We start from the raw sequence: 12,830 nt of genomic DNA, 5'->3' as shown, positions 1-12,830 counted from the left end.
GGCCGGGCCGGGGGCACCCCGAGGATAGCAGGGCGCCCCCGCCCCCATTTTCCCTTTGTTGCACAACATCCCGAACCACCAGGCACTCTGCGGCGACCCCGATCCTGCTAGGGGTCTGCAGGGGGCTGCCTGCAACAGAGTCAGGCCGCATCCATGCGGGCACTACAGCCTCCTCATTGTGGAGACGATGAAACGGAGCATACAGACCCTCTCTCGCCACCAGAGCTACGTGGCCGCCAGTCTCCAGACCACAGTCACTGGGGGCTGCGAAGTGGGTGTCCGCGTAGACGCCGACTCCGCAGCAGCCCCTGCGAAGCCCGGATGCGGGGCGACTCCGCGCGCCCTACCTGGATCCGGGGGTCCACCTCTTCTTCCTCCTCCAGCCCCTGCTCCATCCCCTCTTCTTCCTCCTCCTCCTCTTCCTCCTTGTCCTGGGCAGGCGGCAGAAGCTCGGCTGGCTCCTCCGAGCGGCTCCGCTTCAGCGCCGCGTCCATGCGGGCAGCCGGCACGCGCGCCGCGCACTGGGTTCCGGAGCGCCCCGGGGATCGCGGCCGCCACAGGCTTGGCTGGAGCCGCCTTGCCACAGCCGGGCACTGTGGGGGAGCCGCCGGGGCCGACACCCGGGAGGCGCAGCTCGCCGATGCGGATCTCTCCGGACGCCGCGGAGCAGAGGAAATGGGCGCGGCCGCCCCCTTTCTGCCGCGGCCGTCAGCGCAGCGCCCGCTCCGCCCCCGTTCCGCCCCGGCCGCGCGTTCCCAGGCCAGTCCCAGCTATCCAGGTCTCCGTCAAAAAACCCCAGCTCCCTCCACATCTCCGAGGTGGCAAAATAGGAGAGCACCCACCCCCTTGTCACTTAGCAGCCCGGATATATCTCAACTACGCAACGCAAGCCTCCCGCTTTCGGGAGTCCCCTTCTCCCGCCCTCCCCCGAGGCGCGTTGAGTGTGCGGTGGGAAGGTGGGGTGCTTTCACGCTGAAGTCGCCTTCAGAAGCCTGCGCTCAGTGACCCTCGACCAGTAAAAAGACTTGCCGAACCCCTTTACTTACCAAAGCACATTCCTCCCCTTGGGCGAATCTTGGGAATGGGGCCTCCTCAAAGATTTCCCCAGAAAAGGAAACTAAAATGTGTGCTCATGTAGACGCAGCAGTGCAGAGAGGAGAACCAGCTGCTGTTCCGTGCGCCGCTGCATTGCCGAAGGCTTCGGCCTCTCTGGGTGCGCCCCATACCCAAACACAGAGGTGCCGCGGTCCTACCTGAATACCCAGGAAGCATAGAGAATGCATTGAGCTGGGATGCCAGTGGGCTGACACAGCCTTTTTAAGGAGGTGGCAAGTGTAACCGCTGTTGATGGGCACGCTCTGGCCAGGAATTTATGAATTAGTGAGACTTCCTGCCTACCATCAACGAGTAGGGAGGCCGAGCTTGCCTGGCAGACAGCACCCGACAAAGCCAAACTGAAAGGGCACATCTCTGCTTTTATAAAATGTCAGGGCCACTGTGATGTCAAGGGAACACAAAGAATGACCTTGGCAAAGCAGGTGAGCACATGGCTGCCAACGTCTCCTTCCCTCCAGAAATGCAGAACGTTCTCATGTTCTCGAGGGAGGCCTGTGGCCCTTCCGCTCTGAGTTTGGTGGACAATTTTGTTTAAGAAAGGGGCTTCTTTCCGATAACGTGTCATCAAAGCCACCTTATAACACCTGTGTCTAGTATGACGTGGTGGCTCATATCTGTAATACCAGCTCTTTGAGAGGCCAGGACGCAAGGATCACTTGAGACCAGGAGTTCAAGACCAGCCTGGGCAATCCAGCTAGACTCCGTCTCAATAAAATAAGTAAATAAATCTGCTTCTGGTGGTTTTGTCGGAAACTAGGCTAGAGGGTTACTCCTCGGGCAAGGCACCACCCTATACCCCGCTGGCACTATAGTCCATTGTCTCCTGGAGGTAGTGCCATGGTTTGTTTCTAAAAAGGTCAGACCTGTTCGTTGCTCTTTAAATCAAGATGAGTCAGCAGTTCTGTGAGGCGTTTCAAAGCTCCTTGCTAAAGCATAGTTGCTTTTGGTTTTCCAATGATACATGGAGCCAGGGACAAGATAGCCATAGGCATCACTTTGTGACACATGAGCCACCAGTGTTCCCTGGTGGCTTTGAATTGAGCCTCCAACTGGCGGGTGCATCCTAGCTCTGAATAAAGTGAGAGGGTTTGAAATAAAACAGAGAACTGTGGGGTCAGCCCTGACTATGATAAATGCATCTCAGCTGGCAGCACCCCATCCTCTCCATTCTAAACAGCAAACTCTGAAGTACATTTCTGCATAAGCTTAGACCAAGAGCAACATAGTGGTTCAAAATGTACCTATGAGACATAGCCCAACTGCTCAAGAACGTCAGTTCAGACTTTTGTCATCTTATTTTTTGGAGATCTGGGCCAGCTATAGTGTTAATCCCAATAGTGTTTCTAAAGTTAAAATAAGAAAAATAACCACAGGCAATGCTATATACAGTCGACCCTCCATAGCCTCTTGAGTTCCACATGTGTAAATTCAACTAACCACAGACAGAAAATATTTGGAGGAAAAAAACACAACAATTTTTTAAATGTATATTTAAAACTACATCGCCAAGCATGGTGGCTCACACCTGTAATCCTAGCATTTTGGGAGGCTGAGGCAGGAGGATCACTTGAGGCTGGGAGTTCAAGACCAACCTGGGCAACAAAGTGAGACTGCCTCTTTCTCTAGAAAACAAAAAAATACAGTATATAACAACTATGTACATATTTGCATTACATTAGGTATTGCAGGTAAGAAATGTAGAGATGATTTAAAGTATACAGGCGGGGCTGCCCATGGTGGCTCATACCTGTAATCTCAACACTTTGGGAAGCCAAGGCATGTGGGTTGCTTGAGCTCAGGAGTTCAAGACCAGCCTGGGCAACATGGGGAAACACCAGCTCCGCAGAAACTACTAAAAATTAGCCAACTGTGGTGGCTCATGCCTGTAGTCCCAGCTATTTGGGAGGCTGAAATGGGAAGATTGCTTGAGCCCAGGAGGCGGAGGTTGCAGTGAGCTGAGATAGCACCACTGCCCTCCAGCTTGGGTGACAGCGAGACCAGTCTTAAAATAAATAAATATATAAATAATAATAAAGTAGACAGGAGGGGCCAGACATGGTGGCTCATGCCTGTAATCTCAGTCTTTTGAGAGGCCAAGGCAGGAGGGAGGATTGCTTGAGGCCGGGAGTTTGAGACCAGCCTGGGCAACAAAGCAAGACCTCGTCTCTAATAAAATTTTTTTTAATTGGCAGGGCATGGTAGCACATGCCTGTAGTCCCAGGTACTCTGGAGGCTGAGGTAGATTGCTTGAGCCCCGGAAGTCAAGGCTGCATTGACCCCTGATCATACCACTGCACTCCAGCCTGGGTGACAGAGCAAGACCCTATCTCAAAAAAACACTTTTCTAATGAAAAAATAAAGTATACAGGAGGCTGTATGTATGTTATATGTAAACACTGCCATTTTCTACCGGGGACATGAGCATCTCAGATTTTAGCATTACAGGGGTCCAGAAACCAATCCCCCTGGGATATCAAGGACAACTGCATATATTCCCTGCTGGCACATATATAATGCACATAAATGCACAGCGAAAGGCCTGGAAGGATTTCCACCCAGTGAAGAGTGGCTACCTCTGGGGAAAAGGGAGCAGGGAGTGGCCTAGGATTGGCTGGGATGGGGGTAGGGGATCAAGGAAAACTTAGTTTCTCGGGAATGTTTGTATTTTTCACAAGGAGGATATGTTTATGATTATTTCGTGGAATTTAAAGATAAATATAAAATAATGCATACTGGTTGGGCACGGTGGCTCATGCCTGTAATCCCAGCTACTTGGGAGGCTGAGGCAGGAGAATCACCTAAACCTGGGAGGCAGAGGTTGCAGTGAGCCGAGATCCCACCATTGCTCTCCAGCCTGGATGACAAGAGTGAAACTCCATCTCAAAAAAAAGAAAGAAAGAAAGAAAAAGAAATGAGAAAGCAAACCACACATACTTTGGGGGAAAGAGCACTCCAGAGACTGAAGCAGCATGTGCAAAGGTCCTGAGTGGGGAATATGCCTTGAGTGTTGGCGAAAAAGCAAAGAGATCCGTGTGTGTAGGGCAGAGACAGCCAGTGAGAGAGGGAGGTAGGGAGATGAAATCAGAGACGAGCATGTGAGTAGGTCACATAGATGCTTTAGGTCACGGTAAAGAGTTTGGATTTTGTTCTGAGCGAGTGATCACGTAATAATTCTGGCTAGTGTATGGGAAATTGACTCGGTGGACATTGAGGAACAGGGGGCAGAGGAGACAAAAGAGATCTATTAGGCCGATGATCAGCCTCTTCTGATTGCTTCTCTTTTTTCAGCAAAATAATGAGCAAGGTCATCAGCTGAGAAGGAGGGGATGGGGGCAGAGGGCATTGGAGTTTGGAGGAGAGAGGCTTTGTGAAAGAGCTGGCCAGGAGAGTTGGTGACTGGGTTGACCATGGAACTATATTACAGTTGCCAGGCTGCGCTGAGGACCCACCTATGGTTTGAGAATCCCAATGAAACCAGTCAGCAAGGACGAGCGGATTCTCCTACAGTATAGTCCCCAAATCATTCCCATCTTTCTAACCTTTGATTCAGGGCTTCATCACGGCTCCCTAGACTTTTTTACAGTCCCTCACCTGCTTATGTCCACACTTCCCTTTTGATCTAGTTTAGATTCCGTGATCCGTCATTAAAATCACCACACCTGCGGCCAACCACAACTCCCTCGCCCTTCTTCATGACCACTGTAAGCACGTGGCACAATCCCAACCCTGGTTCAATCCCACGGCCTTACTACTTACTACCTGTACTCAGTAGCTAAGCTAAAGTGCTGGGATTACAGGCGTGAGCCACCGCACTCAGCCAAAGAGTTGGGGTTTTTTTGTTTTGTTTGTTTTTTTGGGGACAGAGTCTCGCTATGTCGTCCAGGCTGGATTGCAATGGCATGATCTCAGCTCACTGCAACCTCCGCCTCCTAGGTTCAAGCGATTCTCTTGCCTCAGCCTCCTGCATAGCTGGGATTACAGGCGTGTGCCACCATATCCAGCTAGTTTTTGTATTTTTAGTAGAGATAGGGTTTCACCATGTTGGCCAGGCTGGTCTTGAACTCTCAACCTCGTGATCCACCCACCTTGACTTCTCAAAGTGCTGGGATTATGGGCACGAGCTACCTACACGCCTGGCCTTTTTTTTTTTTTCAGACAGAGTCTCACTCTGTGGCCCAGGCTGGAGGGCAGTGGTGTGATCTCAGCTCACTGCAAACTTCACCTCCTAGGTTCAAGTGATTCTCCTACCTCAGCATCCTGTATAGCTGGAATTACAATCACACGTCATCACACCCAGCTAATGTTTATATTTTCAGTAGAGATGGGTTTCACCCATGTTGGCCAGGCTGGTCTCGAACTCCTGACCTCAAGTGATCCATCCACCTTGGACTCCCAAAGTGCTGGGATTACAGGTGTGAGCCACTATGCCCAACGGAGTTTTTATTTATTTATTATTATTTTTTTTTTTGTATTTTTAGTAGAGACAGGGTTTCACCATGTTGGCCAGACTGGTCTTGAACTCCTGACCTCAGGCAATCCACCTGCCTAGGCCTCCCAAAGTGCTGGGATTAAAAATACATGAGCCACTGCGCCCAGCCTTATTTAATGTTTTTAAAGCGAATTGTGAATGAAAGTGGTCAGCAACATTAATTCATTTGTATTTTTGTTTTGTTTTTTGTTTTTAGATCCAGACCTGCAGAAAGCAACATTAATTTAGTACACTTTTTGGCCCCTACTACATGCATGCACTATTTCTGGGGCTAGTTTGAGGGTCCTAAATACGTAGATGACAAATTTCTAGTCCTTTACTTGGGGAGTCAGGCCCTCACAAAAACTCTGCCCCAGGCCAGGTGTAGTGTCCCACATCTGTAATCCCAGCACTTTGAGAGGCCAAGGGAGGAGGATCATTTGAGGCCAGGAGTTCAAGGCCAGCCTAAGCAACCTAGTAAGAGCTTCCCCACATCTCTACAAAAAAATTTTTTTAATTAGCTGAGTGTGGTGGTGCATGCCTATAGTCCTAACTACCCAGGAGGGTGAGGCAGGAAGATCACCTGAGCCCAGGAAAGTGCCATGAGCTAAGAAAGTGCCATGGCACTGTAGCCTGGGTGACAGAGTGAGACCCTGTCTCAAAAAAAAAAAAAGTGCCCCAAAGCAGCAACCACATGAATTCCTCATTGTGAAGTTGACTCTTTCTGTCAAATTTCAATGCCATTTAAATGAAGATTCCCTGCAACGCCAATTTTTTTTCCAATGTTTTGTGAGCCAGGCACACTGGCTCATATCAGTAATCCCAGCACTTTGGGAGGCCAAAGTGGGAGGATTGCTTGAAGCTGGGAGTCAACACCAGCCTGGGCAGCATAGCAAGACCCTGTCTCTAAAAAAAAATACAAAACTAACTAGGTGTGGTAGTGTGTACCTGTAGTCCTAACTACTCCAGAGGCTGAGATGGGAGGATTGCTTGAGCCCAGGAGGTTGAGGCTGAAATGTCAACCAAGACTACATCACTGCATTCCAGCCTGGGCAACAGATACAGCTCCTGTTTCTAAATAAAGTAATTAAACTAAATTTAAAATGCTTTGTAACTATCTGTTAACTCCTAGAACAGAAACTGCTGTCTGGATTAAGAACGAATTCACATTCACATCACACTCTGGCGTCAGTGACAGAAGAAACTGACAACCAGCATCCCCTCCTTCTCCACCAGTGATATTTACGTGGCACCTTAGGTCAGAGGTTGCAAACTAGAAGTGACTGATGGATCAGGCCTGGGATATGTGCTGCCTGGCCAACATAGCCTTTATAAATTTGAGCCAGCAGTTAAAACTAACATGAGGGAGGCTTGAGGCAGCGTGAGGTAGAGAGGGACTCATGCACGGTCGCGCAGCCACCACACCCCACCCACATCCCCTGCACCAGCAAAGTCCCCCTAAAAAAAAGACTAACTTGAAAACAGTGATCTAACATGAAAATTTAGATATCTCTGATTGGCAAGAGTGTAGAGGAGACGTGAGGAGTGGCTGGCTGGCCCCTTTAGGATGCCATGTACTCTCAAGTTAACCTCAGAACCCTAGGGGCAGACCACTTACACCTGGCAGGCCACACACAGGTAAATGTGTGACTTCTACCCAGAGCCCCCGGGGTAAGGTGTTGCAGGATAGCTGGCTCCGTAGGTCTTCCTCCCGACTCTATCTTCTCTTCCCAGCGACCCCTAAGGATCATGGCACATAACAAGGTGGAGGAGAATTTTAAGGTAGATCATAAACCCTTCAACAATATTTTTTGACCCCAAATGATTGGTTCTAAGAATTCAAAGAACTATAGAAGCCAGTACTTTGAAAGGGATCAGAGCCTCCACCTTAAAGAGGCATCTGTTTAGTTCAGTGATGCAGTGACATCAGTGTGTTGCCAAATTGTCCTGCAATGTGGCCACTCCCCTCTAATGAGAACATTTATTTGTGTCTAAATTGAATTAAACTCATCCCTTGATCCAGATGAATTACAGGCCACAGCATGTAGAGAACCCAGGAAAGAGATTTTCTGTGTCTATCTGTACTCTTAGAGGACCTACAGATATTTAGGATGGTGCTGGAATTTTGGAGATGGAAAAAATGTTCCATTAAAAAGAAGAGGCCAGGTGTGGTGACTCATGCCTGTAATCTCAGCACTTTGGGAAGCCAAGGCAGGTGGATAACCTGAGGTCAGGAGTTTGAGACCAGCCTGACCAATATGGTGAAACCCCGTCTCTACTAAAAATACAAAAATAAGCTGGGTGTGGTGGCATGCAACTACAGTCCCAGCTACTAGGGAGGCTGAGAGAGGAGAATTGCTTGAACCCGGGAGGCAGAGGTTTCAGTGAGCCAAGATGGTGCCACTGCACTCCAACCTGGGCAATAGAGTGAGACTCCATCTCAAAAATAAATAAATAAGAGTAGTCGCTTCAGCAGCTCATCTACTAAAACTGGAATGATACAGAGAAGACCAGCATGGCCCCTGCACAAGGATGACACGAAAACCTGTAAAGTGTTCCATTAAAAATAAAAAAAGAAGAGAGATTCTGTTGCAGTGATGGGCCTTGCTAAAAATGGGGAAAAAAGAAAGAAGGTTCTATACCCTGAAACCAATGAGCATAACATTTTGCAGACACTATTCTAGAATGGATTTTAAGGAGGAGAGGGTACTTCTGTGCCCCAAAAACAAAAATGACTCATCACTGTGACCCAGCTTGGATTAACCAAGAGCAAATCATGTCGGCACAGCCCTCACTTCCTTATTCCATGGTTTATTAGTCTAGGAAATCTAAGGAAGGAAATAGGCAAGATAGACAAAGATAATTGGTACAGGGAAAGGCCACTTAAATAAATCTACTTATAAAGGAAGCCAAAATTCCATATTAAATGGTGAAGAAAGTATTTATTGAGACTTTACTCTGGAAGATAAAACTTAAAATAATGTTAAGAAATTTATTTTTTCTTGTATTTTAAAAATACAAGAAATATTATTTATTTAACAAGTATTTATTGGCCATCTATTATAAGACAGCCTCTGGCAAGTGAAAATATGACAGTGAACCAAAGAGACAAAGCCTCTACTCTAGTGGAGCTTAAAGTCTAAGGGAAGACAGACAGTTTAACACATCAAAAAGCAAAATAGGCTGGGCGCGGTGGCTCAAGCCTGTAATCCCAGCACTTTTAGAACACCTGAGGTCAGGGGTTCGAGACCAGCCTGGCCAATAGGATGAAACCCTGTCTCTACTAAAAATACAAAAATTAGCCAGGCCTGATGGTGGGCACCTGTAATCCCAGCTACTTGGGAGGCTCAGGTGGGAGAATCACTTGAACCCGGGAGGTGGAGGTTGCACTGAGCTGAGATCGAACCACTGCACACCAGCCTGGATGACCGGAGAGAAACCCTGTCTCAATAAATAAATAAATAAATAAATCCTATTATAAAGAGGCTACTATTAAACCACTTTTATAAACCTAAACTCTTCCCTGTGGCCTCCTGGACCCCACCTCATCGGACTTGTGCCCACATCTCACACCTCCTCTCACCGCCCCTCCTCCTCACTCAGTCTCTGGCCACCACATGAGCTGTCAGCTGGCTCTGTCCTCAGGGCCTCTGCTGTCTGCATCACTCTTTTCTCCGGAGCACAGCTGCCTGACTCCTTCTCATCATCCGCATCTCAGCCCAAATGTCACATCCATACCGAGGCCTTCTCCAGCTCCCATCTGGAGCAGTTTCTCTTCCAGCCCTCTTGATATAGTTTGGCTGTATCTCCACCCAAGTCTCATCTTGAATCGTGTCATGGGAGGGACCTAGTGGGAAGTGAGTGGATCATGGGGGCGGTTTCCCCCATGCTGTTCTCGTGATAATGAATGAGTTCTCACAAGATCTGATGGTTTTATAAGTGTCTGGCGTTTCCCCTGCTCGCACTCACTCTGTCCTGATGCCCTGTGAAGAAGGTGCCTGCTTTTCCTTTGCCTTCCACCATGATTGTAAGTCTCCTGAGGCCTCCCCAGCAATGCAGAACTGAGTCAATTAAACCTCTTTCCTTTAATTACCCAGGTTCAGGTATTTCTTCATGGCAGTGGGAGAATGGATTAATATACCTCTCTATCTCATTAACCTGTTTTGTCATCTTCATAGCAATTATCTTTATCATAGCCGGTATATTTTGCTTTTAATTTTTAATTTTCATTTTTTTTAAATGGAGATGGGGGTCTCACTATGTTGCCCAGGCTGGTCTCAAACTCCTGGGCTCCAGTGATCCACCTGCCTCAGCCTCCCAACGTGGTGGGATTATAGGCATGAACCACCACATCCAGCCTTTATAATAGGTTTTATAATAATTTTTTAAAGTTATTATAAAAGCGATGGGAAGCACTGACGGGATCGAATTCGAGGAACGACCCAGTCAATGTATTTGCTTCAGCGATCACTGGGGCTGCTGTGTGAACATGAAGTAGTCATGCAGGCAAGGGCGGGAGCAGGGATACAGGTCAGGAGGCTGTCCCAGGGGCCCTAGTGAGAGATGTGGCTGCCTGGGCTTGGGGTCCAATGGTAGCGGGAGATGGACTGGAGTTGATTTAGGTCATATTTGGAAATTAGCCCCAACAAAACTTGCAGTTCCATCCAATGTGGAGTCAGGGGAGGGCAGAGGCAGAGACATATAGAATAACTCAAGATTCTGGCTTGAGCAAGCAGCTGACTGAAGCTGCCAATTACAGAGTGACATAGGGGAGACTTACGAAACAGTTTTCAATCAAGAAGCCTGTTTTCAGGCACCCAAGTCTGACAGGCTATTAAACACTCAAGTGGAGATGTCAAGTAGACAGTAGGATAGATGTCTGAAGCTCAGGGGACAGGCCAAGACCACAGACACAAATTTAAGAGTCAGCTGCATGTAGATGATATTTAAAGCCAAGGGACTGAATGAGATCAAGGGACTGAAATCACTTGAAGAGGAGGGATGTGGAGAAGAGGCCCAGGACACGGCTCTGGGACATCCCAACATTTAGAGACTGAGCCTTGGAGGGGAAGCGAGGCAAAAGGACTCCAGCCAGCTGATTCCTAAAATAACAATAATCATGAAAGTGAATCAATCAACTGTTGAGGAATTTTTTGCATATGTTTTCCTGGTAAAATTATATGATCATATAATAAAAAAACCGGTCGATTCAGATTTGACTTTCACAACACAATCATAAACAGTATAATTTTGGCAAAAATAGCTGAGGTCTTTGTTAATTTTCCTAGGTGTCTCTCTTACTTCTTTGATATTCAAATCATTCTCATTTGAAGTATCATTTTGGTCCTTATCCTCATAGATTTTCTCTCATCTAATGCTGCCGTTTCCGCATGTGTCACTGGCTAAGCAAACGATTAGGGCACTTCCCAAAAATTGCTTTCCTGATCTTTTTAAAATCTTGCTTATTTTGCAAGACTGACAGTTTCACTTTGCCATCAATTTTTATGTAATTTGTGTTGCATTGTGCTGTTGTAACCTGATAACTATCGAGAAAATAATGGACAAAGATTGTGACACAATGGGCAGGGGTGGAAACTTGGTTTTGAAAGGAAGGAATGTGTGGTCAGTTTATGAGCGATTAATTTTGTGTCACATAGACTTTAGCTGTCTATAGTGGAGACCACTAGCTACCCACCAAATCCATTCTTCCCCTCTTTAAGCAATAAACTCAACAGCATTTCCCTACCTACCACGTGGCTAGGTGTGGCTTTGTGACAAAGTGAACAGCAGTGACATGCCACTTTCATGCCTGTCTGACAAAAATCGCTCACACATGCTCCTTTGTGTGTTTTCCTCTTCCTTGACTGGATGCAGATGACGGTGAGGCCATGGAAAATGACAGATTCACAAGATGGGAGAAACCTAGATCCCTGAGTGGCTGCATGGAAGAGAGGACCCCCACCAACTTAAGCACACTGATTTCTTGTTACCTGTGCTACAAATAACATTCCATCATGTAGAGCCATTAAACATTTGGGTCTATTTGTTATGGTGGCTCAGTGTATCCTAAATGACACACTGCTCTACTGAACTTCAGGAATGGGACAATGAATACCCAATAATGAGAAGCCCCTTATATATTTCAGCAAGATAGTTATTACTTCAGCAAGATATTTATTACACTATTACTTCGTGTAGACAAGGCTGAGAAACAAGGATGGTTGCTGACCCAGGTCGGAGAAGCAGTACTGACTGAATGACCAAACCTATCACTGTCCAACTATCTACATTCCTTTGGGCTTAATTATCAGTTCTGTCCTTTTCAACATGTGTAGCAGTGACTTGGATGAATATAAAGAATGCTCACTTGCCAAACTTGCAAAATCCACCCTGGATTGGACAATCATGATTCAATTCACAAATATCTTGGCATTTTATTTGCATTGTGTTGTTGTATCCTAACAACTATAGAGAAAATAATGAATAAAAACTTTGACCCAATGGGTAGGGGCAGAAGCTTGGCTTTAAAAGGGAAAGGTGGTGCACTAAACTGAATATGGTGAAAATCACTGGAGTTAACTGTGAGGTCCTGAGCTTAGTTAGAAATGAACTAGAACAACATAGAGAAGACATGGCTTAAAGCAGCACATTTTTTAAGTTAGACATTTTAGAATGCATTTCTACAAGTATTGTGTCTAGAATAAAAAGGTGACAATCTCATGCTTTTCTGCCTGTGGTAGGGGTGGGGCTTCCTCTTGGCATTTTGTAGTCAAATTCTACACAATACATGAAATGTGCTCAGAGGAGAGAGCTCAGAACTGAGAAGGAACAGGAAGATGGATTTTGAGTGTGTGTGTGTCTGTGTGTGTGTGTTTTAATAAGAGCCAGGGTCTTTTTTTTTTTTTAACATTTTGGTTTATTCCTTTGATGCTGGAGATAATGACCTGTTTCTCCTCATATGTCTGCTCAAGATAGTTACAAATTTAGTAAAGATGGGGTTTCGCCATGTTGGCTAGGCAGGTCTCGAACTCCTGACCTCAGATGATCTCCCCAAGAGACAGGGTCTTGTTCTGTGTTGCCCAGGCTGGAGTGCAGTGGTGTGATCACAGTTCACTGTGAACTCTAATTCTTGGGCTCACGTGATCCTCCTGCCTCAGCCTCCTGAGTAGACAGGACTAGAGGAATGTGCCACCAATTGTTTTTGTAGTGACAAGGGTCTTATTATGTTACCTAGACTGTTCTTGAA

The 12,830-nt window shown here is 46.9% G+C and overlaps 1 protein-coding gene and 1 non-coding gene across 2 annotated transcripts in view; one reads left to right on the top strand and one right to left on the bottom strand.

Annotated features, from left to right (window-relative positions):
• SH3BP5 (SH3 domain binding protein 5) overlaps positions 1–494 on the bottom strand; it is a 77,698-nt gene extending 77,204 nt beyond the window's left edge. The window contains exon 1 of the mRNA XM_012466793.3: positions 348–494. Within this exon, the coding sequence (XP_012322216.3) occupies positions 348–494 (147 nt within the window). The remainder of the gene's footprint in view (positions 1–347) is intronic.
• Positions 495–8,046: 7,552 nt separating this feature from the next.
• On the top strand, positions 8,047–8,151 carry LOC135275931 (U6 spliceosomal RNA). Its single transcript, XR_010343520.1, has one exon. It is a non-coding gene; the product is annotated as a U6 spliceosomal RNA (small nuclear RNA).
• The last annotated feature ends 4,679 nt before the right edge of the window (positions 8,152–12,830 follow it).

The sequence above is a fragment of the Aotus nancymaae genome, unplaced genomic scaffold (genome assembly GCF_030222135.1).
Source record: "Aotus nancymaae isolate 86718 unplaced genomic scaffold, 86718_ANA_hifiasm-v0.15.2.pri h1tg000019l, whole genome shotgun sequence".
NCBI classification, from domain to species: domain Eukaryota; kingdom Metazoa; phylum Chordata; class Mammalia; order Primates; family Aotidae; genus Aotus; species Aotus nancymaae.
This window is presented reverse-complemented; position numbering and strand designations above follow the sequence as displayed.